At 39.5% G+C, this 24,576-nt stretch overlaps 1 protein-coding gene across 4 annotated transcripts in view; it reads left to right on the top strand.

Moving 5' to 3' along the window:
* Positions 1 to 2,242: 2,242 nt before the first annotated feature.
* Positions 2,243 to 24,576, top strand: part of GSAP (gamma-secretase activating protein) — a 45,086-nt gene continuing 22,752 nt past the window's right edge. For 2 of the 4 annotated variants that reach the window (XM_030960581.1, XM_030960580.1), the window contains exons 1-15: positions 2,243 to 2,495; positions 5,960 to 6,033; positions 8,861 to 8,917; positions 9,618 to 9,687; positions 10,101 to 10,157; positions 10,281 to 10,369; positions 10,779 to 10,848; positions 11,903 to 11,952; positions 13,243 to 13,347; positions 14,281 to 14,340; positions 14,967 to 15,010; positions 16,581 to 16,666; positions 21,094 to 21,171; positions 23,296 to 23,373; positions 23,840 to 23,932. In XM_030960581.1, the coding sequence (XP_030816441.1) occupies positions 2,411 to 2,495; positions 5,960 to 6,033; positions 8,861 to 8,917; positions 9,618 to 9,687; positions 10,101 to 10,157; positions 10,281 to 10,369; positions 10,779 to 10,848; positions 11,903 to 11,952; positions 13,243 to 13,347; positions 14,281 to 14,340; positions 14,967 to 15,010; positions 16,581 to 16,666; positions 21,094 to 21,171; positions 23,296 to 23,373; positions 23,840 to 23,932 (1,096 nt within the window). In that variant the 5' untranslated portion in view covers positions 2,243 to 2,410. Of the gene's footprint in view, positions 2,496 to 5,959; positions 6,034 to 6,696; positions 6,853 to 8,860; positions 8,918 to 9,617; positions 9,688 to 10,100; positions 10,158 to 10,280; positions 10,370 to 10,778; positions 10,849 to 11,902; positions 11,953 to 13,242; positions 13,348 to 14,280; positions 14,341 to 14,966; positions 15,011 to 16,580; positions 16,667 to 21,093; positions 21,172 to 23,295; positions 23,374 to 23,839; positions 23,933 to 24,576 lie in introns of those variants that run through there. The other 2 variants (XM_030960583.1, XM_030960582.1) reach the window with 2 other exon arrangements.

Below are 24,576 nucleotides of genomic sequence, written 5' to 3'. Positions count from 1 at the left end.
AGGGATTATAGGGACACAGGAAGTTAGCACAAAAATTGTTATTAGCAGTAAAATAATGCTTATGATGGTTACAATACAATCAGTAGGGCTATTACTGCTCTCTAATGATTTCCCTGTGGTCAAGACTCAATCCAGATAAAAATTCAAAGGAGATCCTCCTGTTACTAAGGCAGGAACAGATTTCTGAATTAAAAAGAAAATAGAGAAATTTAATTTGTCTCTTTTTCTTATGGGAGCTTTAGTTTCACATCCCACTCCTGGAAGTTGCTCCATTGGGATCAGCTCCTGTGCCTGCACAGCTTCAAACTAGAAGTAAAAACCAAAATTAAGTGAGTCAGATAATCAGAAAAGGAAACTGAGTATAAACTGAAAGCAAAATTCACAATCTAGTTTCATGATGCAAGCAAAAGTGACAAAGGGGTTATAACATTAATTTCATCTGACAGAGATAAGAAAATGAGTTGTTTCTTTAAACCAAGAGCTTCTTTCTCCATCTAGCAAAGTTGGAAGATGTTATCAAAAATATATCAGGCTCTGTCTTAATTCAAAGACTGCTGAAGGGTTTTTTTAGATGCTTAGGCCTTTTTCATCAACTGTTTAATTTTATGTATCAGGTTTAAGGTGGCCTGATACTCTATACTGAGTTATTACTTGAACTCTGAATGAGTCAGCTTTGCGGTTTCTGAGGGATGTGTGGTGCTTCTAGGAAGTCAACTTGGAGCCCTGGGCCTGTAGATATGGCCTCTGATGTGCACAGCCAGACTGATGGCTCAAGGAATACAGAGTTTTACATAATAAACATGAGATCTAGATCTGGGTACAGGAGACTTTCTCCATGTGAAAATCTCCCCTTTTGCACATACTTACAGAATCAGTCATTTCATTGGCTTTGTTTCCCTCCTTTGCTTGCCTCTCCAGTTGTGTCATTCTCATACTCATGAAGTAGCCCCATCTTTTATCTTAAAAAATGCATCCATTCGGGACCTCTTGTCTGTTTTCTACTTTTGTGTCTGAAATAAATACTCCAGTCACATTTTCAAGCTTTATTTCACAACAGTGAAAATACAAGCTGAAATTCTTGCACAACCACTTGATCTAAGGAGCTTCAAGCAAAATGCTGAATAAAATACTTATGGTAAAATTGTAAAAGTTGGCAATATAGAGATTGAGAAGAAGAGCATGTTTGCTTTGTATTTTGATTATCAACCTGCCCTTCATCCACACTTTGCAGACATACCTGATTCTGATCTGACCTTTTTATAGCTCCAGATCTCACCAGTGATGGGGGAAAACTTAGAACAGGGATTAGCTCTTAGAACAAGCTCTTAGGCTCAAGCTGTTCTGTATTTGGGCATGTTGAGCTTGGTGTGTGTCTTCACAGCCCCTCCCCAGTTTTACGCCACCTTTAACTGGGGGATATCAGCCAGCACATTTCAGAAGGGAAATGGTAATTAGGCAGGCTATAGATAGCCATGGAGTAGCACCTTATCAGTGCTACAAAAATTTTCAACAGCTAAAATAACCCCAAGCAAACAAACCAGAAACCCCCCTAAGATTACATGAAGTTTCACCTCCTTAGCAGACGAAAAGCACAAACAGGCCAGGCCTAGTCTGAGAGGATACCCCAAGCTTTGCCAGCAGTTTACAGACAGAGACTCCATCTATTCAACAAGCAACTTAAGAGTGAACAGTCTTAGAAAACAGGGATGCTGCTTGAAGTTCTGGAAAACACCTAATGCTTCCTGGGGGATCACGAGCAGGGCAACCCATCACGGGGCCTCCAGGTTTGTGAACATCAAGTGACTGAAGCTGAACTCCAGGCCTCACTGACAGGCTGCTGTCTGAGGCACCTGGAGTCACTCCGTGGTGAAGCTTCCTAAAGGATTGCCCCTTCTTCTCTCTGGTGACCAGTGACAGGATGGAATGGCCTGGAGCTGTGCCAGGGGAAGTGTAGGTTGGATTTTAGGAAAAAGTTTTTCACCCAGAGGATGGAGGGACACTGGAACAGGCTCTCCAGGGAAGCGGCCACAGCACCAAGAAGCGTTTGGACAACGCTCTCAGGCACATGTGACTCTTGAGGCTGACCTGCTCAGGGCCAGGAGCGGGACTTTTATGATGTTTGTGAGTCCCTTCCAACTCAGAATATTCTGTGATTCTTCCAGCCGGCCTGAGGAGGAGCCTGTGCGCCCGCTCCATGGGGAAAACGAGAGCCTTCGAGTCGGGCGGGCCAGCAGCACGGAGGCGGCCGGCCGGGGAGGCTCGGAGGCGCTGTGCCGCCGCGCTAGGAAGCGGAAGGGCCGGCGGCGCCGGGAGCGGGCCGGGAACCGCCGGAACCCCCGAGGGCCGCCCCCCACGCAGGGGGCGGGCTGAGGGCAGCGGAGCCGGAGCGGTGCCGGGCACGGCCGGGGCTATGCTGCTGCGCCTGGTGCCCGAGTTCGAGCTGCGGAGGGACGTGCTGCCCTGGCTGGCGGAGCGGGGCTGCGCCGCGGCTCTAGGTAACGCTCCGGGAGGCCGAGGAGAGCCCCATCCCTCCGGCCGGCCGTCCCTCCCTCTCTCCGGCCGCCTCCGTGCCCTCCCGCCCGCGGAGGAGCCGGGGTGCGGGGAGGCCCCCGGGTGCGGGTCCACGGGAGACCCCCGGGCAGGCCCGCAGCGGGAGCTCCGGCCGCGGGGGCCGGGGAGGGCGGCGGGGGAGCGGCCCCTGGGCCCCCCTCGGCCCCTGGGCCCCCCTCGGCCCCTTGGCTCCCCTCAGGTGCCGGGGCTCGAGGGGAGCGACCCTCGGGTGCCGGGGAGACTTGAGGTGGGCAAGTTCGCTGTCCTCAAGAAATTTCTGACATGCCGAAAACACTTCCACACATCTGCTACACTCCACTTGTTTCTTCTTCCTGCTTCTTAATACGTTTGGGGCTTTCTCTTTTTCTTCTACCCTCCTCCCTGCCTCCCCCCACCGCCAAAAAAAAAAAGCAAAAAAAAAAGTGTTAGCATTACTCCCTCTCCCACGCTGCTGCCCTTTCTGGGGGGAAAAGCCCCACAGCCTGAACGCTTTGGTGTGCCTGGTAAACGAGTGCTGGTTTAAAATTAGATGCAGCGTCAGCTGTCACAGCACCGTGCGATCGCCGGCATAGCGAGCGCTCGGGGCAGTGGTTGGAAAAAAGTGACCTCCCGTATTCTTGGCACTGTGGCTTTTTGCTTATTCGTCTGCAGAGCAGCTGGCTCAGTTCTGCTTTTCAGAAACTGATGAAAAACTTAATCTAATAAAATAATAATACAGTAAAAGTTATTGCTTCAGTAGCAAGACCATCGATATGCAAGTGTGATGAACTTGAAACGCCTTCAGTTGCTTTTACTTTACTTAAAATACTTAACTTGCTTCCCACATTGTGGGGCTGTTTGGTGACAAACCACAAAGTATCGGCTTGGAGAATAAGGGAATTATTTAGCAAGCTATCATTTAAAAAATCTGTTAAAAAATGCTTCGCATTTTCTACATTTACTGAACAATTATTCAAAGGTATACTGAAGGGATCTGAGGTAAAATTCTGAAATTCTCTATGCATAGTTGGTTAATCTATGAATTTATCAATTCATCAGTGATGAATTCAAAGATAAATCAGTCTATATGTTAATGAAATAAGGGTCTCAAAATGGCACTGACTTGTGTTTGGGAAGCAGGAAATTGTATTGGGCCTTTTAAAATGTAATGGAGTCTTCATTCATTCTGGTAATACAGAAGCATAAGAATCTAGTTTGGAGGGTGCATCTGATCAAATACCAGCACTGCTGTATTGCATTTTAACTTATCTGTGTGTAGTGACTTCCTCCTCATGCAGTGCTGTCGTATTAGGAATGTGAAGGTGGGAGGTAGGGATTTGAAAAGATTAATTTACACATCAAAGAAATATCCAATCACAGAAACCAAGTAATTTTTAGGAGTCATGGTACTTTCTGTCAGTATTTTCAGATGTTACTTATTCATATTTATTATTTTCTTTCCTAAGGACTTGAAAGCACTTGATAGCATGTGAGAACTGCTAATTGTGTGGGAGCTGGGAGTAGTTGTGATGAGAGGAAGGGAGTGGCAGGCAAAGTGAACCAGCCTTGTTCTCTTTATTCTATTTGATTTGGTATGAGCTGCATATAATGGTCTTCAGGAAATCAAACTCTGTATTCTCCTGATTATGTTGCTAAAAGCTGTGTGCTGGGCAGGCAGGCTGGGTTGGCTCATTTGCAGCTCTTCATCTGCCGGTCTCAGCTGTGGGCATGAGGAAGAAGTTGTAGTTCTATGTGCAGGATTTTACTGCAGGAGTTTCCAGGGGCAGAGACCATTGCCATTTCTTTGCTTCCATATTCCCACTGACTGTTCTCTGGAGAAGAGAAACTCTTTTCTGACACAGAACTTTTTCAGCACCTTTAAGATGTCTGTGTCTGGTGATAGGGAAATTCATTGACACGGACCTTCTTCTCTACCAAAATTCTGTGCTGAGGAAATATTGCATGAGAAAATGTGGAGACCGTAGTACTCATCTTGAAAGTTTGAGGTGGTTGTTAAGTTCCAGGAAGCTTCAGATAAAAAAAGAAAGAGAGCATATTACCTGAGACTCTCCCAGCTGTCACCATCTAGCCCTAATATAGTGCTATTATAGTGTGCTTCAAGTGATCAGAAACCAATAGAAAGTGATGTGTTGCTCAATGTACAGGAAGGGTTTTCATTGTCCTCCCACAACAAAATGGAAAATTTACTTTCTTCCGATAACACTTGAAAACAGTTTTTTTTTCCTTATCACGGCAAGCTGTACGAGCCAGTTTATAGTATCAGGCTTGTTAAACTAAGTTTCACTAAGTGTCTTCCTTCTATCAACACTTCGTGATAACTGCCAAGTAAATAGTCTCAGACTTGACTAAATGCTTGCAGAGTGTTGAGGAGGGTTCTTTACATTGATGCTTACTGAACTGCAGGCCACCTTTATATAAAATTGAGACCAATCATACAGCTTTAACCTTACTAAGGGCAAAACTTTCACTTCTAGTCAAAATTCCATCTGAGATAAACACATTTTTGATGGCTGCGGTGATGAGAAAACATAAAAGCAGCATCAGGAAAGCATGCATTTTTCTCACCTTGAGTACAATATTTTATCTTTTTTTCTGGTGGTTTTCTTTTTAATTTGTCCAGCTATGCTCTTCTCTTTCTGTGTCCATCTTAGCTTCCTGCTTATTTGTTTCTATTTTAATAGTACTCCTCAATTCACATCCCAAATAATTTTGTGTCCTGCATTGTTTATGTCCCTGTACTTGTAGGTAAGTTGTATATCTCTCTATATGGTATTTGACCTTGTGGTTCTTTGGATTTTGGTGGGTTTTTTTCTTTATTTATTTCTTTTTGGAGGAGGAGGAGCTAGGAATGACACAGGAGAAGTGCTGTTGGTGTTGTAGAACTAATGTTTAAAGATGTAGTTTATTTTCAGGCTTTCCTTTGAGATGATGAAGGGGCAGGTGTGAGCAAATGATATTTTCCTCAGTCTGGTTCTCTCTTCCTCTAGTAGCCAGAGGACTGCAGTATGGCTTAACTGTCTGAACCCTATATTGTGTATAGTGAATGAATGCAAGAGGGTAATTTTGGTTTAGTTTGGTTTTTTTGTTCTTTGAAAAAGCACATTCCATTTTCATAGCAAAAGGTAGTGGTAATTAGAATCATAATTATAATGAACAGGTAGGTGTTTACAAAAATATTTTTTTTCTTGCATGTGTTGAAGTCCCTTAACTCTCTGTGTTGAAGTTTATCAGATTTAAATCATGGTGTAAGACGTACTCCCTCTTTTTCCAGAAAGGAGTAATTTTGGTATATGCAAATAAGTATTTACAAGTAAAAATGTATTTAGCATATTTGCTTAAAGTGTGCATAAATTATAGGATGAACCAGCTGAAATGAAAATCCTGTGCCTTTTTGTACTTCTTATTTCAGACACTTCTGAGAATTCATCAGCACTCTACGTTGTAAATGTTGAAAGAAATGGAAAAATTATTTATACCTGGAAGGTAAGTCCACCTTGGAATTTAATAAAAATATAGATGAGAATAATACTCTGTGTGAATCTATTTGAGTTCTTGTAGTTAAATTTTTTTTGCAGTAAGTGTTTACAACCTGCAGCAACTGATTACAACCTGGGGGAGTTGGGCAGTGGGAAAACACCCGTCTCCACTTCAGTCAAAGGTTAAGAATGATGAAATGGAGAGTAAAGTACTCACCTGATTAAGTCCATAGGGTTTTTGCCCTTGATTTTTTGCTGGCCCAGAATCTCCCCATGAATGAAATGCAATTTCTTTAAAACACTTCATAAACACATAATTTCACACTCAATTTCTTAGTGAAGCCTAGCTATTAAATTCATGTAAAGTGCTTTAGTTAAATGTTTTCTCCTACTAAAATGTCTTAAGATACCATTTATCTAGCACTGTTTCTGCATATACCTGTCTTTAAGATTCATCTATAACACTTTATTGCAAGTAGCCTGAAGTAACCCCTGTTTATTTGATGTCTTGAAGTATCTAGAGCTGGCTTCTTAACATAGGATTCTGCTCTCTGTGGTATATGTTTTATTTTTACTTCCAAGTGGGTTTTCTAATGGTTTTAGAAAGTGAGACTTTGTTTTCTTCTCATTGTTCCTTTGATGAGACAAACTGTGCTTCTTTACTGTGCAGCTCAGAGAAGTCTGTAGATCCAGCTGGATCCTGGAGGATCTTGGTTCTTGAGGAGTGCAGAAATGAGATGAACTCCAGTAGAGTAGGGGTGCCTTTCATTCCTCTCTGGCTCAACAATGCTAAAACTCTCCAGCTTCCTTAGGGTTAAGGGAAGAGGTGAGGCCTTCATCAAGGCTTTAACTTTAATATGCTTTCACTGTGGGTGGATGTTTCCTTTAGTACAAGCCATAGGGAGGGGAGTCTGTACAAGACAACAATAACCATAAAAACAGTTCTAAACAGTGTGTCAAATTTGGGTTTTTTTCATTTCTTAAGACCCTAGAAGACTTAATATAAATAACCATGTAGCTCAGCAGGAGATCTGGTACTCTGTGTGTGTGGTGTTGCTGCTTTCTAGCACCTGTGGAATCTCACACGAAGCATTTTTGGGCCTCTGTCAGTCTAAGTGCCTTGTGTGCTCTTCAGGCTCTTGCTGGCACAAGGGATGAGCTGTAGCTCAAGGTTCACATGTCTAAATGTAAATGTGTGCCTGCATGCTGGGTGTTTAAGCTCCCACTGTAATCTGTAGGGATCTGGCCAGGCAGTTGGTGGAGCTTAGGGAACTGGCCACTGTAGCCTGTTCTTTGGGAGGAGGTGCATGGTGTGGAGGATGTAAACTAGACTGAGCTGGCCTGGCTTGTTTCCTCATGGATACAAATAGAAAACAATCTTTGTCTTTTAAGTGAGAGACAGTCAAGTGTATTCTGTGTGAAACCAGGAGAAAGTGGACGCTGAGTTTTATTTTCAAGCTTATTTTGGAGTATTGTGTTGTACTGTGGTTTTGACAGTGTCTATATTTTGTGACATTAGTAGTTAATGTAAAGGAAGATGTTTTTAACAGAAGTTAATTCTATTTGCAAGGTAATGCAAGAATCTTCAGAGTGCACATGAAAACAAGTGTCCTAGTTTATGCCTAGTCATGGGCATTGATGTAGTTCTGTTACCAGTCTTGTGAAGTATATTTTTCAGTATCTAAGATGGTGTTAGTATTTCAAACACATTTGGAAAAAAAAGTTATTTGTGAAAGCACTTGCTTAATCTTAAATTAGGAGGCCTGGAGCCTGTGTCTTAATATAAAGACAATTTGTTTTCCCTGTTTAAATCAGAAGTCAAAGACTTTTGTCATTGCCACAACAATAATGACACACTCAGAAACAGACCCCTTAGGAAGCAAATACTCAGGCTTTTGTTTCAACTTCACAAAGCACGATGCCATAAATTTGTAAATAACCACAGATCTCTGCCCTCTCCTCCTAAGCAATTGTTAAAAACAATGAAATTCACTGTGGAAGTAGAAGCCTGTGTGGCTGGATTTAATGTCAGTAGTTTAGCAATTAGTGCCTGTACCCAGAGTACATTAATACACATCAGTTTGATTTGCTATCCAGTATAGGCTGAAAAGCAGAATTTTCTTTTTCAATATATTTGGAAAATTTAATGTATGGTAAAAAATAAGAAGTAGAAAAGTTTTGATTTGTAGTCCCAAACATTTGTAAGTGCCTCAAACAAAATCATCATATATTATTTATCAGTAAGCTAGAAAGGATATATATTATGTTACTCTTCAAAGGCAGAAGGCTAATGGTGAGCTTATAAAATACTTAGCCTTCAAACAATCACTTCCTAAGGCAGTGAAATCCTTTTTCCAGGCTACAGCCAGATCACTGGAGCTGATTTTTGGTGATGTTGGATGGTTCTGTGCTCCCTTTTGACGCACCAGGTTGGTGAGGTTCAGAATTCCAGCCTTAAACCTCCAGGGGCCAGAACATCCCTCTTGATTCTTGTACAGACATCTCTCTTCCTGGCCCTATTGCCTGTAACTAAAACCAGCTTAGAAGCAAAGTGAGAGAAAGGCATTAGGTTTATGCAATGGCTTGTGGGCTGTGGATTGGCCACATTTCAGCTTTATCCCATGTGTTAGTTCTAAAAGGAAAAAATAAATCTTTGTTCTCTTGGAATTAGAATTTGCTTTCTTAGAATTAGATAATTAACTGCCTTTTTATATATAGGACAGGGAAGTGTGTGAGGCTGTGTCAAGGGGCAGGGAGAACAGGGAGGTAGGAAAAAAAAAGACCAGTGTTTGACTTTGTGTGTATTTATATTGCTAATTTGTTTCCATCCATAGGGAAATCAGGGAAACACTCACATTGGATTGTATGATCTTCAGACGAAACAAAATGAGGTGCGAGCAATACCAGGTTTCTCTCTGGTGACAACTGTGCTGTAGTGTTTCAGATTTTGATGCTTTGCAACACAGTATGTTATGTCCTTAAGGAGGGTATCCTTGTTGAAAACAGAAAAGGTACCGGAGAAGATACTGGAATGATTCTCAGTAGCGTTCAAATGCACCACATTGCATAACCTATGAAAGGTTGAGAGTAGTAAAGCATCATGTCTGCAATCTTCATTTCTAAACAACCTTTTAAACAACTCCTCTTCATGTTGCACACATGTGCCAAGAAGTAAATGTTTGGGGTTTTCTGTATATGTGTTTATTCTTGGTCTGTTTGGTGATACCATTTTAAGAGATCATTTTATTCTAAAACTGAACACACTGCAATTCAGTAACTAAAATCATGACAACAAATTTTTGAAGGTGTCCCCATAATAGTATGAAATGAATGGAATTTTTTATTTATATAAAGGTCTGCTATGCTGCTCTAGTGGCAACATAGAGCTCAAAAGAACCAGTAAAAAACAAAGATGAGAAAAAGGAGAACTATTACAATGGAAACTTGAAATGTGGTTTTTCTGGGCATGAAAAGATATGGCTTAAAAATAAAAACTGTGGGACAGCAGTGTTTTGCTAAGAAGCAATTAGATGGTTTCCTTTATGGAGTTTGAAAAAGCACAGTTTTTAACATTACTGTGTTTCTCTGTAGCACCTCTATATGTTTGAGAAGAATCTGCACATAATCAGCTGTTCAATCAACAATGAAAGGACCTTATTGGGTAAATATGTGCTTTATCATTAGATTTTTTGGTAAAGATTTTGTTTAGTAGGATGATACATTTGGGTTTAGAATTACTTAAGTGTAATTAAATGTTAATTAAACCTATGTGTTGCCCACAGCAGTTTATGAATTTCTGTGGATCCATCATCAGATAATGTAGGTAACAACATAAAGACACAGCTGTGACAATATTGCTGTTTTATTAAAACATCTAGGACACACTGCCCCTTTGTTCACTTTCTCCTCCTGCATTTTTGCATACCTGCTACATCTAGAAGAGCTTCTGATGTTCCTTTAACATATATTTTTTGGTAAAAGAATTGTGATGCTCAGTCTTCAAGGATGTTTGATAAGATTAATGTCCAGTATGCACACTCACTGTAGTTGTGTTGGTGTTTTCTCTTCCCACAGCAGTCAGCTTCTGTCAATATACAGAGGAAGAAAGAGCAACTCAGCTCTTACAGTCAGGTACTGCAAGTGGATTTTTTAATACTATTTGAAATATTGTACCTTTTTGCTTTCTGTATTTCTGTTTAGAAAACAAACTTGCTTACATAAAAGAATATTATCTAAAACATGTTCTTTTTGCAGTGTCCAAGTATTTAACCTTGCTAATCGAAATTCATCCCATTAATAATGTGAGAGTGCTAAAGGCTGTGGATAGCTGTGTTCGAGTACAGGTAAAGTATCCAACTAATCTGAAGATAAGCCTTTTTAATCTGCTGTGCTAGAGAGAAGGCATGGTTTAGTGCAGAAATATCTCATGTTATCTTGCAACTGTTACAGAGATAATGTCCCCTGTTTCTTCAGAGAAATAAAGAAATGAAACTTCGTAAAATGTTTGGTATAGAATATTTCTCCAACATGAAGGCTACTTTTTTATCTCTCTTCAGTCTTCCAAAGTTTGCAGTTATAGTGGCTGGTGACTATTAGTATGTAATAATAGTTATTTTTATTCATTACATATCATTAGTGTGTCTGATTAAATTTAAAAATACATAAATACCCAGCTTAAAAAAAACCAAAAAATTTAGATAAATGTTCTAAACTACTTTGGTTTTTTACTTTCTTTTGTGAAATTTTCTGTAGTTTCTTTATCCAGTTGAAGGCAGAAATACTTCTAGAGAAAGTCGTCTCTTGCTAGTTTCAGAAGATAAATGTGAGTTAATATTTTCAAAGTACATTGTCATTCTTTTACTTCTTTACATTCTTTACTACTGATTGTTATAGATTGTATTTTTGGTAGACTTTTATTGGGGAAAAAAGACAGGAAAAAGAATGGTGTGAGTTATTCTAGGTATTCCAAAGATCTTTCAAAAACTGTATCATTTACCAGATTTTTTTTTCAATGTTAACAGAATGGCCATCTTTGTCTACAGTTAGTTGCTTAGTTCTTGCATTCATCAGGTATCTTTATTTCTAAAATAGCTAAAATAGGCTCCTTATAGCTGCCTACATAAATCCAGAGCAAATCAATTGACTGAAAGATGTCATTTAACTTGGGAAGTGGGACAAGAATAGAGCAATAGTTCCTTGGATTCAGATAACATTGCATGTTCAGCCTCATGTAATGGCAGAGAATGGGTAAAGATGGACACTTGGAAAAGACTGGGGTTTTCCTTCTCATTATAGAGTTGGATCTCTTATTCCATCCCCTTGGAGAGACCCATCTTCCCTGAGCTAGACACCAGCCTTGGGAAGGTGGCCTTAGGTGGACAGAGCTAAATCAGAAACACAGCATCTGCTGGGTGGGTGTTACACTTCTCATTCAGGCCAGCTGTGGATAAATTCCAGGAGTTTTGTGTGGGAAAAGACTGGGAGGGGTGTTCATGGCAGGAGGTGAAACAGGTCTGGGATGCTCTTGTGCATGGGCATGCAGCTCTGCAGACTTTTTCTCTCCATGGGTGCTCCTTGGCTTGGTTGAGCACATTCCAGTCACTGCTCTTCAAGCCTGGGCTGTGCTGATGTGGGCAGGGAACTCTTTCCATGACATATTATGGCTAAGGCCACTCTCAGCTCAGGAAAGGAAGAGACTCCAGGTCTCTGTGTAGGCACCAGTGTTCATGTGTCACAGATTTCCTCTTGCACTGAATTGAACTTTCCTGGCCCGAAAGTGTTCTTACAGAATTTTAAGAGGTGAGCTTGTTCAATAAACTGTATAAAAGCATTTAAAAATGTTTGTTTGTAACGATTTTTTAAATTTTATTTTAAAGATATTGAACAATTTGACATTCATGTTGTTGCAGAAGAGGAACACAAAGTGGTAAGATTTAAAAATCTTTGGGTTTGAGGTTTTTTTTACTTTAATTAATTTAGCTGAGAGTTTTGAACTCTTGTTTAGTTTTATACTTGGGCAACACAAAGTTTATTAAAGAAAGCATTGATTACTATGGCAACTTATGCAGATGACCACAAAACTGATTGAAAAACTTTACACCTTGTAATCTATGAGGAAATTTTTTTATTTTACTGGGTTTGTTATGTGTTGCTGAATGCTTCTGTGTGTTAAAAGTTAGGAGTAAACATAGTGTTTATTCATTTTAAAACTATTTTAAATATTTGCAACCATTTAAAATATTTTCAGAGTTGCCTTCCTAACCTTGTCTATTGTGAGTCTGTATGAACCCAGTACAGGATTCACTTAAAAAAACAAAACAGAAGATGTAAAACTTAGATACAGTCCGAGTACAGTGAATGTTCCAATCTCCGTTTCCCCTCATCTCTTTTTCTAACATGAGTTTGTCAACAAATTGTGGATGTTCTTCTTGAAAGACTTATTGTTAATGAGCACTTGTCTAATATTGTAAATGATTGTGTCATGAAAGCCAGTGGTTTGTGTTATGGAGGTGAATGTAGGCTTTGAAGGAAAAGTTAAGGACCTGATTTTTGTCCCTTTGCAATCTTTGGTGGCTTTCTCACTTTGTCATGACCCTTCAAGCAGATGCATTTTATAAGCTAGACTACAGTAGTGGAGTAAAGACTTAAGTATAATCAGAAAACAGGTTGATCTGATGTCCTTCTGACAAACAGTTTTGTTTTGGTTGACATGAAATCTCCCTATATCATGCAAGTGTGCATGTATACAATCCCAACAGTTTTCCACAGTTCTAGCCTTTTCTCTCCTCCAGCCCTCTCTCTCACATGGCTGAGACTTTGGAAATCTCATTTGGAGCTGACACATTCCCTTCAGTAGTTAATGTAGCTGATTCTGAGCTGACTGTGGTATTTCTCTCCTCTGTGAGGAAGGATGCCTCTGCTATTCTTTGTTCACTTCGAGCAGTTTAAGTGGTGAATTTCTTGCAAGCAGGGAAGACTGAAAGAAAAGATTTGTTAGTAGGTGTACTCTGAAAACTGTGCTTCTGATCTCTTTAAACTGAGCACCTTGCACACAACAAAGGTGGACTTCATGCTGCTGACAAGCAGCCCATTTCTTCCAAGTTCCTTACTATTTGTGTGTGTTCTCTCACTGCTTTTCTCTTTAAAGCACAGACTGTGTATAATTGTTCCAAAACTTTATTTGATGACTCCTAATGTTTTTATTCTTTCCCTGTAGCTGATTCAAAAGTCAGGTCAGCTTCCAAGAGCCAAAGTTGTAGATGACCTCGTTTGGGCACAGTGGGATATGATGGAGCAAAGACTCTTCTACATTGTTCCAAAGGTGAGCTGAAAGTCGTTCTTGCAGTTTTGTTCCTGTGTGCCTAGTGACACTGAAGTTTTAAGTGTGTGGAGTAGCAGGTAGGGGTTTGTTTTCATCCGGGTGGACTTTCTTGTTCTTGCCTCAAATAAGCCAAAGCAAAAGCCAAACTTGCTGTAGCTGCTGTTGTGCTTGGTACATTGCAAGAAGACTGGTGGTCTTGGTGCTTTTTATAAAAAAGGTAGGCTTGGTAATTTCTTTTTTTTCTTGCTTTAGAAAGGTCTTTTATTCAAAAGTATCTAAATCTATCCAAAAGTGCTGTGAGTATAATGCCTCTCTTCTAGAGAATTCACATCTAGAAAGTATTTTGTGTGCAGACTTACTGAGAGACCAAATGAGGACAGGTTCTTGGCAAGAAGCTTTGAAACTCTCAAAAAAACCAGGGTTTGGGTTTTTTATTTTGTCTGAGGGACTGATTGGACTTGATGCATTCTCTGTAAATAAAAAAAAAAAATTCTTTACTCTTCTTAGTCAGGAGAAGAGTGAATGTTAGGAAATAACAGGAAGTGAACTGTGATGGAGAAATGTATTTATATTTTTGTTTCTGAGATACCCATTTTGAACTGACTAAAGCCAGATGCAATTCTTTTTGCCATATAGGTAGATATGGAAAACATTTTTTAACTTTCTAAAATGTGTGAGACATGTATTGCTGTGCTTAAATAGAGCCCACGCAATTATATATGATTGGCAGATAATGATCTGGGACAGGAAGGAAGCATGTCACAGTGCTATTGTGAGGGGTTATATGTGGTTTTTAAATTCTTTTGTCCCCTAACTTCTGCAGAGCTGTTAGCAAAGCAGGTTGAGTGTGAAGAATGGTGCTGAGTATCCAGTCACTTCTCAGTCTGTATAATATCCTTTCTTACTTACAAAACACATTCTTTTTAATTCCAGGAATCAAAGAGTACTTTAAGGTGTGTCCAGTTTTATCCTGAGGAAAATTTTAGTTCAATAGTAAGTTCTGAGTATTTTAATATAAATGGTTTACAGTGGGATGTAATTATGTTTTCCAGGTACTGGTACAGAGGTCTTTTTCGTTGTTGAAACTTTTTCAGAGGAAAACTGGAGTTTTTTGGGGTTTTTTTTTGCATTATTTTCTTGTCAAGAATATATTCAGTGAGACTCAGATTTTTCCCCACAGTAAGGTAACTTTATTGGAATTACACTTTTTTTGACCTGGAAGGCATTAAGTGACATTCATGACACTGTGCTGAACTTATACTCACTTATTGAAAAAGCAGGCTTAGCAAGTGCACTCGTCAAAGAAACCATGTTATTTTCTGTCGGTTTTAAGTGAGACAGGAACATTCGTTGCAGCCAAAATACAAAAACCAGAACATAAAAATTACAACGTGATTGTTACTAGACCTTTGTTCCAGTGGCTTTTATTTTCTCTTAAAAAAAAATCTGTTTTATGGAGGATTTTGACATGACTATAAGGGTTAGAGGAGGATAAATAAACCTGTTAAAATATTGAACTTGGTGAAATGTAACTATGACACATTTTACTGGTCTGAAATACTAAACATAGTATATTGACCTCTGTAAAGAACAGGTTTGTTTTCCTTTTTGTTTAACAGCTGGAATCACATCTGGATATTGCTGTAAATGACACACAATTAAAGTAAGTTGTTTGTTTCTTTAATGTTTTGGTTTGCTTTCCTTTCAATATACATGGTGACATTTTACAAACCTGAGTAAAATTTGTCCAAACCACAATATCTTTGTTTGCAGTTGCCTACATGGCACTGGAACATGAGAATAATAGGAAAACTGTGTCCAGACCTCCAGTTCTTATTCTCATCAGGGTCAACTGTAAAAAGTAATTTAATCCTTGGCTGTTTCTTAGTACCACTTAAAAAAATTATTTGTCTGAAGAGCTAGCTAGGGCTTAAACCTTCTGAGTATGCTGAACCTATTTAAATTAATTTGCTTTAACCTAGGGCAGGTTTTAATGGTGATGTTAAAATATCTGTTAAGGGAAGCTCTGCATTTTTAATTGCTGTTGCAAGTTTTATTGGGCAGTTAAGCAAACCAGTAGCACCTTTTTATGGCCTGTGAAGACACTGCCTGTACTCTGTTCTCCTCCAGCATGCTCTATCCAGCAGCCTGCACTTCCAAAGATGAAGATTTGTCTGATTCTGTATCTGCCATGCACATGACTGCATCTGAGCTTGTCTCCTGAGGGCTCCCTTTTAACTGAATGAAAAAACTAGTCAGGATGGTTTAACTCTGTCATAATCCTCATCTGTCTTTACATTCCAAAAGGGCCCATTTATTTTTGTGACTAAAAAGGGAGGCCAGAGCTGTTAGGCCAGGTATCAGTAGCTGAAGGTGGTTTAGTTCTGCCCTGCCCCAGCTGTGGTCTCAGAATGTCTCAGTGCTGTGCGCAAGGCTCAGTGTGGTGCTCCTGCATGTGCAGGTTGTGTCCTCTTACAGTTGGTGTTGAAAGAACACAGCTCTTGTAAGAGCTTCAATGCTGTATTTTACTTTGTTTTATTGGTTTTCAAAATTACTGCAGAAGACCAAGGGGAAAATCCCTACAGGATCAAAATACTTCCTGGAAAAAAAAAAATACAACCAACAAAAAAAAAATCCAGAAAAAAAAAAAACCCAAAAAACCAAAGCAGACTGACTACAATCTTCTGCTGCATGTTTTGCAGGGTGAAAATAGGCCTTGTAGATTTAAAATATGTAAAACCATTGAAACACAGGCAGCATGAGACTGAAAGTATCATGGTATAACAAGTTCCATGTGAGTGTGATTTTGAGTTTTTCTTTTCAAGTATTTCCACTGAAGGTAGTGTCCTTATTGCAGATTAAAATGTAGCTTTACAGCCATGGGCTGTACAGTTAGTCTGCAAAACCTTTGAGTTATTAGATGTCACAAGTATTTAGATTTCCAGTATGTCATGACAACTTGCTTTCACTTCAAAGTATAGGAATGGTTGGACAGTGCAGTAAGAATATGAAGTTGTCAGGTATGTTCAAAATTGGTGGTTAACAGTATGCAGTCTTGGGATTCTTGTTTCTAACAACATTGAGCAAATTGGTTAAAGCCCAATTTAACAGAACATTTGATTATAATTTAATTAGTATCTTTTGGTTACATAGTAACTGTTCTGGTGATCTTTTTGTTGTGATAAATCTCTGTGGATGAAGCGATTTACTTAGTGATCTTTATTTGCTCATAGACTTGTGAATTTTGGATATGATTCCTGTCAAGATCAAGATGTTGCATCTAAATCTTTGAACCTTCAGGTTTTCACAAGTAAAGCAGGTAATGAATAAATACAAGTATGGTCAAAATTACCTCCACTAGTAATTATCATGCAGTGTATTCCTAATTCATTACTGAATTTATTCATAAAATATTGGAAAACACACAAAACCACAAAAATTTATAATGTGAGTGTGAGATTTGTATTCCTTTAGAGCACCCTTGGCAGGTAACTGGAAGAAGAGGGAGAAGGCAACTGTGCTTTATCAGTATTAATAAATTTCTTACCTTCTGAAAGCTGCAGTGAAGTTGAGCTGAAGTACCCAGGATTTTATATATCAACCTACCAGCAAGAAAACAGTCACCCAGAAACCTTTTGCCTAACTGCAAAGAATTGGTACCAGTGAAATCTCTCAGTCTAAGAACACCTTAGCATTTTCCTGGCAGTTTCAGAACCCAGCCGGTGCCAAAGCATGGCTGTGTGTTACATTAAAGCAATCTAATGTTAAAGCTGACCACAATTATGTTAGAAAGTAAACTCAAGGAAGGTTTTGTCTGGGTTTCTGATCTAGTATATATTTGTGTTACAGAGGGGACATATGTACACAGAGCATGTGCAATGCAGGCTTTAAGAGCTCCATATCGCTGTTAGTATGTGGTGTTTAGAAGGTCCAAGTATGTGATACTAAACATGGCATGTGCTACTCAGGGATTTAGTATATATATGATTCCTTAAACTTAAACCTAAAATGTTTCTTAAACCTTTAGGATTTTGGAGTCTCCCTCCACCCTAATGAATGCCATGAACTTTTTTGGATTAAAAACTGATCTCAAGAGGTATCTGTTCATCACAGCTGTTTTCAGCTTCTGAATGAGACCATCCAGGCAGGCAGAGATGGTGTCTGTTTAACCTTTGACTGGTCAGCAGAGTTGTACAGGGAAGTGTTGCAGGGGAGGCTGTACATGTCCCTCCCCAAGGCCTGCTGTGCTCACAGTGAACTGCTGAGCTGTCTGCCACTTGCACTGAAATCACCATTAGTGCAAATCAAGTGAAATACAGCTTCCTTACATGGATTTCTTTTCTTACCAAGGCAAACTGCATGCCTAAAAGGATTAGAGGGAAGGAATTAGAAGTAAGAGAAACCCAATCTATCTTTCAAATGTAGATTGGGGTTTTTCTCTGTTAGTAAGACAATTTCTTGTATAAACAGCCAGTCCAATAATAGAAAATATTATTTATTTATATATATGTTTCCTTTTAAAACCTGTACTCCTCTGGGGAGGAGTGTATTCAGATTGAAGTACCTCCTTGAGTTTAGGATGAAATTCAGTCATCCTTCAACAAGACTCTTGTTTAGTTACTGTGAAATAAAATGTTTTTTTCTGTCTGGTGACACAATATTTAAAGTCTATATGGAACCTCTCTAAAGCAAAAGCAAAAGTAAGTGCTTTTCATTGCACTTTCTGTAAAACAGATAATTTGACAATTGCACTTAAATGAGATTACTGTATGTGGCTTTTCCTTGAATATTGTTTAAAACTGAGGATTATCTTGCTCAACCCATTTCTGGTAACTAACAGGTTGGAATAAGTTATTTTAGTGCTAAAACCATATTTAGTTGTTGAAGAACACTGTGGGTAATCACACTAAAGGTTCCTTTTTGTGTCTCAGATGTGATTTGCAAAACTGGACTGCAAGTTCTTTGTGGAGCAGACTGAGCCTGCTGTGGGCCTGCTAGCACAGCTCTGATATTAATGCCATATCCCTGCTTGTACCATTCAGACATCCCTGGCAAAGTGTAATTGGCAAAACTTCAAACTGGAATATTCCATACAATTTCCCATTGAATAAAACTCTTATTGGCTCCTGCCAGTCTGAGCTCTGAATGAAATCACTTCTTTCTCAAACTTCTGCAGCAGAAAAAGTAGCTCTGTTCCTTACACTCAGCACAGGCAAAATCTCTCCAGATAAAAACCCCCATGTAATTCTTGAATAGCTGAGATCAAGCAGTTCCAGTCTCAAAATTAACTTGGCATGTCCAGAATTCAGTAGTTATTAGATAAACACTGTACTGTTATGTGTTCTCTTAGTGCTTTATAAATATTTTTCCATTAAATTTGCTCAATATTTTTAAAAATGCAGGCAGTAAGAGGTCATAGACACTGGATTCCCATCAGATAACTATCACCTGAAATTTAGGCATCTGGACTGTGTTTCTAGACAGAAATAGGCATCTCCAGAGGATGAGTCAATCCATATTTCTTTGTTTGCTGAATAGGGGTCTGAATGAGAAATGTTTGGATGGCTGAAGTTAAGTGAGGCAAGTCCCTCCTAAGTCAGCACAACTAGACAAAATGCCCTGGTGCAATGTTGTATTTGAGTTGTGACATTTGGATGTTTTGTTGGGATGCTGTTACAGCCTCATATCTTGAGTTCTTGCTTGAACAGAAATGAGGAATTTAGTTAAAGTTTCCTAGAGAAAACTTAATTTTTGCATATCATAGGTGACTCTTACAGTCTCAGTGGGCTGACTTTGTCGAGTGCCAGAGTTGTAACTGCTGTTTCCTGAATAGGAGTAGAATTAATTTTTAAATTCTTGCTTTTCTCTTTTTTTTTTTAACCTTTTTTCCCTTTTATTTCTGGAAAGATAAGTGTGCATCCTAGTATATCCTCATGAGTCTTCTCACCTTGCAGCATTCAGCTACAGCTTTTACTGTTTGCAAATTATATTTAAATGAGTGGTGTGGAACACCTGGCTCTGCATACAGTTGCAATTGGCTAATAAACTTTCCCTGCAGCAGCAAACCCAGCTCTAATTTGCAGAGAGCACTGCTAAGGGTAGGAAAGGAGTCTGTGATGTATTCTTAGTGTCTGGGTGCTCTGCTGGGATTGCCAGGACTGTGTCAGATGTAACTTTGCTTGGACACCTGTTGGTCTGAGGCTGCCATGTTTCTGTCTGCGTTAACAAAGCACCATTTGTTATTTCCGGTTGTTTGTAGCTCAGTTTGTTGACACATGGAGCAATATTATTGAGTTGAAAGATGCACATCCTATTTATAGACTGCCATAGCTGCAGTTTCTGTGGTCAGCTTGCACATTGCACAGTGACACTTCAGTCTGAGCACACTCACTTGCCTGTTGTGCAATTTACAGAGCAATGTACACAGAAGACGCCAGTGTACAAGAAGGAAATTTGCAGTTCTGGAAGGGAGGTGTTGATAATAAAACAGCAATCCAGTGGGTTGCTGGAACTTCTCCAGTCTTCCTCATGAGTCCTGATCCTGCTACTTTAAAAATTATGCATGTTCTGAAAGAAGCCAAGTGCTCTGGCAAAATGCCCTGTCTGTTGTCTGCATGACTCAAATATCCAAGCAAAACAGTATCAAACCATATTCAGTCAGCTAAGAATAAGCAGAAAAAGAATTGCACCTTAAGAAAGCAGTTACCTTCCCCAGAAGGCAGAAGCATGAACTGTCTCAGCCATATCTGTATCACAGCTATGGTACAGCCTTGTGGTGTGAAATACTCTGGCATTTCATCAAATAAAGTAACTGGGCACCTGTGCTTTTTTGTACTTGTGCTTTTTCCATACTGTGCCCTTTTCTGCATAACTTGTATACACAAACTTTTATTTTTTACAGAACAGTACCTGTATTATTATTACTTTCTTTGCTTCTTTTAAATGATAAATTTCCAGTAAAGGTAAAAGGTGAATGGTCATATTTGTGGACGAGCTTCCCCAGCTGTACTGGGATAATGTGGTTTGGAAGCTGTCTTTAACATGAATGCCGAAGCATCAGAGTAAAGGGATTAAAGTTTTTGTAAGAGATGAAAGCAGGGTTACCATCCAGTGGGTCATAACAGGATCAGTCTGATCTAGAATTATTCTGGGAGTGAGAAACCTTCCTGTATGCAGTACCCTGGCTGAAATAAACTTGCCCCAAGGACTGACTTCTCTCCTAAAAAAGGTAATAGCAGTTTTTGGGCTGGAAAGGGAAGAAGTGGCTATCACTTCTAGTGTGAGAAAGCTTTGGTAGTGTATTCATGCTGCTGCCAATATGAGATTACTTGAAAAGCAAAGAAATGGTGTTTTATTATGTTGTTGAGCATATCTGACAGCTCCTGAACACAAAATATCTGGATTGAGGCAGTCTGTGGAGAGAAAGGCTTGATCAGTTTTCTGGCTGCAAGCATGATTTCTCCTGGAAAGGGCTAAAATGTACTTCCCCTAAAAGAAAGAACTGGCCATGACAGGACCCAGGTTTCCATTGTGCCACATTGCCTCCTCTGTTCTTTCTTGATTTTGTTTCATTAGGTAAATGATTATTAGAGTCCATAATAGATACTCCTGTAATCTTTACCTTTTTTTGAAATACTATTTTTAGTTTCTAATTTGAAGCAGTCTTGATTTGGTTTTGTGCAGTATAAAGATGTCTTGATATTCAGCTGGACAAGTGAACTTTTTTTCCCTATTTTGTCTTTTTAGGAGGCTTGTGTATGTGTTGTAGTTTAGTCTCTGATATTCCTCATGAGATCATATACTCCATATATTTTTTACATAAAGGTAAGACTAACTTGTTAACTTACTGTACTTTATTTTGGAGAATGTCAGTGTGCTGAAAGAGCCAGAGAATGCCTTTCAAAACAAATAACTACCAAAGTCTGCAGACAATAAGCTACTGTGGCTGGTGTTTCGAGAAAGCAGCTGCCTTTAGCTGCCTTTAGCTTTGGCTTTCCTGCTGTAGGCTTCCTGCCTGATGCTGAGTGAGTAGCTTCAAACCAGTGGCCTTGTAAATGGTTATTAATTTGGTCCCTTTTTCTAGCCAGACTTTCCGGCATGCTGAGCACAGACATCAGTGAAATCTGTGGGAGCTTGCAGGTGTGTTGTACTTATGCCATAAGGCATTTGTATGGGAAATAGAGCCAACAGCTCTTAGCTTGAATGTCTGTTTAGAATTCCAGTTCAATGTGTCATTTTCACAGCAAGAGGTGCAACACCCACTGCCTCTAAGAATAGTTGCTGTGTAAGTGGTGCTCAAGCTCTTAAAGTTAAGACCTTTGTTTTAAAATAATAAAGAACATTGTTTTATTCCAATAAGAATAAAAGTTCTCGTTATCAAGATTTTCTTATTTGATACATGGACAGAGAGGCAAATTATTTCTCAACTGAGAAGCTGCATAGTACGGAGTAACTGTGTTCAAGTGCACACTGTGTCTCTGTTCTACCTTAACTGTTTTCTTTCTTGTGTCAGGATGCTTCTCATAGGTCAGAGCTGCTCATACAAGTTGCTTTGCTGCTGGAATGTTGTGGGATTGAGTGAACTACCTTTTTGTGTTCTTGAAGGTGTTAACAAATTGGAAAAAGTAATTTTTGGGTGTGACACACTGTGCATTGCACTGCTGCGAAGGGCTGATTTCCCCAGATGCACCTGACGTGTAGCCAAAGAGTTGTTGGATTGCTTGGAGCCAGCCATGGCCCTTGTACATCCTGATCTGTACTAGGAAGAAACTGAGGATAACTATGGTGACATTGACTAGCTAAGTCTGAAATGACCTCTGTGGAATGGAGTTGTCTGGTGCAGAACTGTTTGTGTGTTCATGTAAGATTCGTTAGTTGTACAAGAGAATTTTAATAATGGTCCTGCAGTGACCCACAGAAGCAGTGGTATATTGGGTCCATTACTCACATTTTGGAGTCCATAAGCCATATTTTGAAGACATTTAAGAAGCTCAGTTTATTCTGCAGCCTCTGTAATCTTGGCTGGAATCTTCCCACCCCTGTTAAAACAGTCACTGCAGCATAAACAGAGAAGTCACGATGTTGCAGTTGAATTCTGTGGTGCTGGTTTTAGCTTGCATGTGCTCATGCTGGCAAGTGACAAAGTGGTGATGGGGAGTATACTGACTCATTGCAAGCTAACTTCAGCCAGTATTTTGTATGAAAAACTATATCTTTTGACACCTCTGCCTCTGTAGTGTTGCTGGTGGTGATTTTTCTCTTGGTGGTCCTGTAAACTGTGGATCTTATATTGAATTTCCATGCATTATTGAGTAGCATCCTGATCATGACACCATTAGTTACTAGAATCCTCAGCTTTTCTCAGAGAAAATTTGAGGGTATTGTGTCATTCTTACTGGGTGCCAGAAGTGTGGTAAAAGTCTAGATTAAAACAACAGCTGTGCTGATGCAAAGCCTGCTGATGCAAACACAGCAGGTCTGAAATTGGCCTTTGTATAAACTGAGCTGAACTAAATTGGAGCAATAGGGCATGCAGATAAACAAAGTGGAAATTCTTTAAAGCTATTGAAAGATCACCAAAACGTGAAACACAGCTATATAAAGGATTTGTGCTTGGGTTTTTCTGGGAGAAAGGTATTTATTATCCCAGAGCACAAGCTTGCTCTGGGATGGAGTGCTTCTCTAAACACAAATGTAGGCTGGGCAGTGCATGGCTGGTTTTCACACACTAAAGAACTGCATTGTGTAGGTGCCAGTCTACTAAGTGTGCAGGAACTCTGTTCAGGATGGATTAAATCTGTCTGTGCAGACAACCCCATAAAGCAGTCTAAAAGACCCCTGTTTGCCTCGATGGGAACTGCAGAAGTTTCTAGCTATAAAGTCGTAGGTGGATTGTAACAAATGGTGTTTATTGTTTGAGGTTTTTAAAGTTGTTTTTTTTTCCCTCAGGTTACAACAAAACTTTTACAGTTTCTCTAGAAAGAGCAGAATCTCATCAATTGAAGGAAGTGGCTTTTATGAATCTTGGTAGGTTACTGTGTTACTTTCCTGTGTGATTGCCATTCTCTGTGTAGTACGGAGACAAATGGCTAACTCTTCTCTGGAAGGAAAGGATTTTTTTTCCTTGGCTTTAGGGAGCAGTGTTATTTTGCTGCTTTTCTTCTGTTTGCCTTTTGTATTTGGCATTTGATATTGCAATGCCTCACTATTAGTAAGCAACTTCCTCTGAAATTGCCTCAAAATCTGTGCTGGACACCAACTGCTGAGTTCTTGAGTATCTCAAGTTTCTTGAATCCTACCCTGGAAACCCAACTGTACTGCTAGTGTTTCCTGTGTTAATACAACAGCAGCTCTTAATTAACTCCTTTTGTATTTCCTAGATATAATCAATTCCTCACAGAGAAGTGGGCCAAGTTGAGAATCATGTGAAAGAGCCTCTTAAAGCAAATAAGTGATCAAGTGCTAAATTGACCACTGTTCTTTCTTTAAATAGACTATTATGTGGCTGCTTATTTGCCTGGCCAGTTCCTGCACCTCCTGAACATTCAACATCCTGACATGCTGTGCTATAGTTTGTTTCTGACAGGTATAGTAAAACTGCTTTAAGTAATTTAATTGTTGTTGTGGAAACCTGTTTGTATCTCTTTACATGAAAGTTGTGTTTCTCAATGTTTCCTTATTGCGCAGTGTTCTGACAAAGGAAGGATACTCAAAAAATGACATTTTTGCTACTTTCCATTTTAGAAAGAGAAGCTGAACTGGCATTTCATACTTTATGTATTTCATACTTCTTGCTTGTTATGAAATGGAAGAAGACCTTTCACTGAATTTGAAATTCTCTGCTGTGGTTTCATAGTTTCCCTTCCCCCAACTTTGCCCATGTTCTTGGTCCTCCACTGTTTTCAAATTTCACATGAGATGTAAATTTGATTTTACATTTCCTTCCTCCAATTGAGTTGCTCTAAATGTGTGTGTTTGGAGGGTGTGGGGAAAGGAAATCTGTGTTTCCTTCACCTGATCAGGCTGATGCAATTTAATTTAGAGTCTCATCTGAGATGTGTGTTACTTCATTTCCAACGCATTTCCAACAAACACGTCTTTGTGGGAAGTGGTTTATTTTTGGAAGTGGGGTGAACAACAGCAGAAATCTGTTGTTCTGATTGGGTGAAGGGGACATAAATTGTGGAAACTGGTGCAGGGGCAGCATCATAGGAGGCGAATACCTGTTTT

Source organism: Camarhynchus parvulus, chromosome 1A (genome assembly GCF_901933205.1).
Source record: "Camarhynchus parvulus chromosome 1A, STF_HiC, whole genome shotgun sequence".
Lineage (NCBI taxonomy): Eukaryota > Metazoa > Chordata > Aves > Passeriformes > Thraupidae > Camarhynchus > Camarhynchus parvulus.
Note: the sequence above shows the minus strand (reverse complement) of the source record. Positions and strands in the feature narration are given on the sequence as shown.